At 38.2% G+C, this 3,247-nt stretch overlaps 1 protein-coding gene across 1 annotated transcript in view; it reads left to right on the forward strand.

Annotated features, from left to right (window-relative positions):
* The window catches only part of LOC106875270 (probable flavin-containing monoamine oxidase A), a 28,742-nt gene that overhangs the window by 15,934 nt on the left and 9,561 nt on the right, over positions 1 to 3,247 (forward strand). The window contains exons 4-5 of the mRNA XM_014923357.2: positions 537 to 654; positions 2,555 to 2,712. Of these exons, the coding sequence (XP_014778843.1) occupies positions 537 to 654; positions 2,555 to 2,712 (276 nt within the window). The remainder of the gene's footprint in view (positions 1 to 536; positions 655 to 2,554; positions 2,713 to 3,247) is intronic.

Below are 3,247 nucleotides of genomic sequence, written 5' to 3' on the forward strand. Positions count from 1 at the left end.
AGCTGGATGCCCTTCCTAATGCCAACCACTCAGAGAGTGTAGTGGGTGCTTTTACGTGTCACCCGCACAAAAACGGCCACGCTCGAAATGGTGTCTTTTATGTGCCACCCGCACAAGCCAGTCCAGGGGCACTGGCAACGATCTTACTTGGCTTGCCGGGTCTTCTCACGCACAGCACATTTCCAAAGGTCTCGGTCAGTAGTCATCGCCTCGGTGAGGCCCAATGTACGAAGGTCTTGCCTCACCACCTCAGCCCAGGTCTTCCTGGGCCTACCTCTTCCACGGGTTCCCTCAACTGTTAGGGTGTGGCACTTTTTCACGCAGCTATCCTCATCCATTCTCACCACATGTCCATACCAGCGCAATCGTCTCTCTTGCACGCCACAACTGATGCTTCTAATGTTCAGCTTTTCTCTCAGGATACTTACACTCTGACGGGTATTCACATTGACATTACACATCCAATGAAAAAACTATTCTAATAATAATAAGAAGAAGAATAATAATGTTGTATTTCTTAAATTGAAATGTTTCAGTTAAGATATCTGAGAAATAAATTCCAAAGTGAGGAAGAATTGCAGAATTTAGTGGAAGCTCAAGAGAGTGATGGCATTACATTTCACAAATATATGAAAGCAAATTTATGGACAAAAGGTTTGTTACAATTTGTTTTACTGAAAAACTATATAACACACCTTAGAGCTTCACTCAAAAACTGTAGAGGGAGATTCTCCATATCAGCCAAATTCCCTCTAATCATACCCTATTGTCTTAGAATGGGAAGAACACATTGGACTACGAGGTATTTATACATTTTTGTGTTTAAAAACCGGATAGCGAACCGGATGGCTGCACCAGGCTCCAATCTGATCTGGCAGAGTTTCTACAGCTGGATGCCTTTCCTAATGCCAACCACTTCGAGAGTGTTGTGGGTGCTTTTACGTGCCACCGGCACATCACTGGTAAATCGTAAATCCAAAAGAGAAGCACACTCTAAATTATAGAGCAGTGGAGTAATTAAATAAAGATAGTTGTGACTGGTCTATGGGGTTTCCCTGGGTCTCATGTCCATAAAGCACTTAGCTTTATGGTGTTTCTTCAGACCTGAATGGCCTGTGACTGATTGTTGTTTATTGTTAGAAACACATATCTTCCTCAGGAAGTTATATCCTTGAATTGTTTTATAATAAAGCCAGAAATTGTTTTAATATCTTTTAAGAACTGATAAAATAAGTACTAATTAAGCACTTGGGTCAATGTAATCTCCCAAAATTTTTCAGACCTTGGGCCCTATAGTTGAAAGGATTATTATTTTATATGACTTGAAAAATTTGCGTACTTAGAAGCAGGAAATAATTAGATATAGACATTAATGTGTGTAAGTAGATGTCAGTGTGTGTTTGTGTGCTTGTATGCATATATGTGTAGACATGTGTGTGTGAGTGGATATTTGTGTGTGTATGAGTGTTTGTGTATTAGAGTTTTAGTTATTCTATATGTATCTGTGTTGCTTGTCTTTCACTTTTTATAGCTGGCTTTGTGTGTATGTGTGTGTGTGTCCATGTATGTATATGTGTATATACGTGTGTGTGTGTGTATATATATATATATAATAATAATAATACAAAAAATATATATGCATGTATACACACATATATGTATATACTTTCATCTACATGTGTATATAGATGCATATCAGGGTACAGGACGTTAGAACAATGAACTACAGACAACGGAACGAACACATAGGAAAACAGAAAGCCACTTGGAATTATTCATCAGCTGCCTCTATTCTAACTCGACGTTTCGAAGATAAGGCAGGACGTACTCTAGAATAGTCTCTTCCTGAGTAGTGGATCAACCAACTAAACAGAGGATTCCAAGGTGGCAAACGTAAACCAAGACAGGAAAAATTGGACAGTGAAAACAACATAAAAAAGCCGTACGGCCAAACGCGAATCTGATGTAGAACGCTAGTAGTTCGTCTTGCCTTCACACCGGCTGGAGTGAAAAGAAAGTTGTATATATATATGCATATACATACATATAAATGTCTGACTGTATTTGTATGTGTGAGTATGTGTATATCTATATAACCTGTACTTGTATTCCTTCATTCTCTCTCAGCCATTCCTTGATCAATTGCTGCTAGGACAATGAGACTAAACTTGTACGATTTCTTGCACAGAGCCCCCACAACCACCAGCATCACCACTATCATAATAAAAAACTCTACAAGTGGAACCTTTTTTGCAATTACTCAACCTGCTAAAAATAGCAGCCAAATACCCTCAAATTGCACACTACTGTTTTCAAAAAAGGTCACACTGGACAATACCACCCTACATACTTTCAAAATGGAGAGATGGCCATGGTGGGAATGTCTTTAACTATAAGTCAGTTCAATTCAAGCTGACCTGGAATTAAACAACAACAATCTATTTTCTCAATCCTCTCTACCCACCCATGTTATATTATTCCTGTGTTTCATCTTTCTATTATTCCACAAATGTATAAATACTTGTCTGTTCTTCCTCTCTTTTTTTTCTACCAGGAGCAAAACCATTTGTTATAGCTGCTGTCAAGTCCCTGTTTGGTTACATGCCCAAAGAAATCTCACTACTCTATTTCCTCATGTACATCAATGCAGCTGGGAATTTAGAAATATTCCTCAACCCAGCAGAATACAATGGTCAGGAATTTAGGGTAAAGGTAAGACATTTACACCTTTCACAACATTTTCTGTTCTGTTTCTTCAATATTCTGTCTTCTGCTTTCATCTGTTTTTGTTTTATTGTAATGAATTTTGTTTTCTTCAATTTCCCTCTTGTCACCCTGTTATCTTCTATCTAGCATCTCACTTCATCCTCTGCTATCTTGTCTCCATGACATGTTTTCTCACTTCCTCTATCTACATTTTCTCTCTCTGTCTTCTATTTATATCACTGTCTGATATATCATGTATTCTTCTGTCCTTTTCCTGTTGTTCAGATGTATTCAGTCTCATCAATATTATATTTCCCCCTCCTCCAGTCATTTACAAAGGAGGAGAAGAGTTACATTTAGGTTATTGTTAGCATGTACACTAACTTCTCAAACATCCCAGCTTTATATATATGTGTGTGTGTGTGTGTTGGTGTATGTGTGTGTGTGTCTGTCTGTTTCTTTGTCTGTCTGTTTCTCTGTCTGTCTGTCTCTCTCTCTCTCTCTCTCTCTCTCTCTCTCTCTCTATATATATATATATATA

The sequence above is a fragment of the Octopus bimaculoides genome, chromosome 2, assembly GCF_001194135.2.
Source record: "Octopus bimaculoides isolate UCB-OBI-ISO-001 chromosome 2, ASM119413v2, whole genome shotgun sequence".
NCBI classification, from domain to species: domain Eukaryota; kingdom Metazoa; phylum Mollusca; class Cephalopoda; order Octopoda; family Octopodidae; genus Octopus; species Octopus bimaculoides.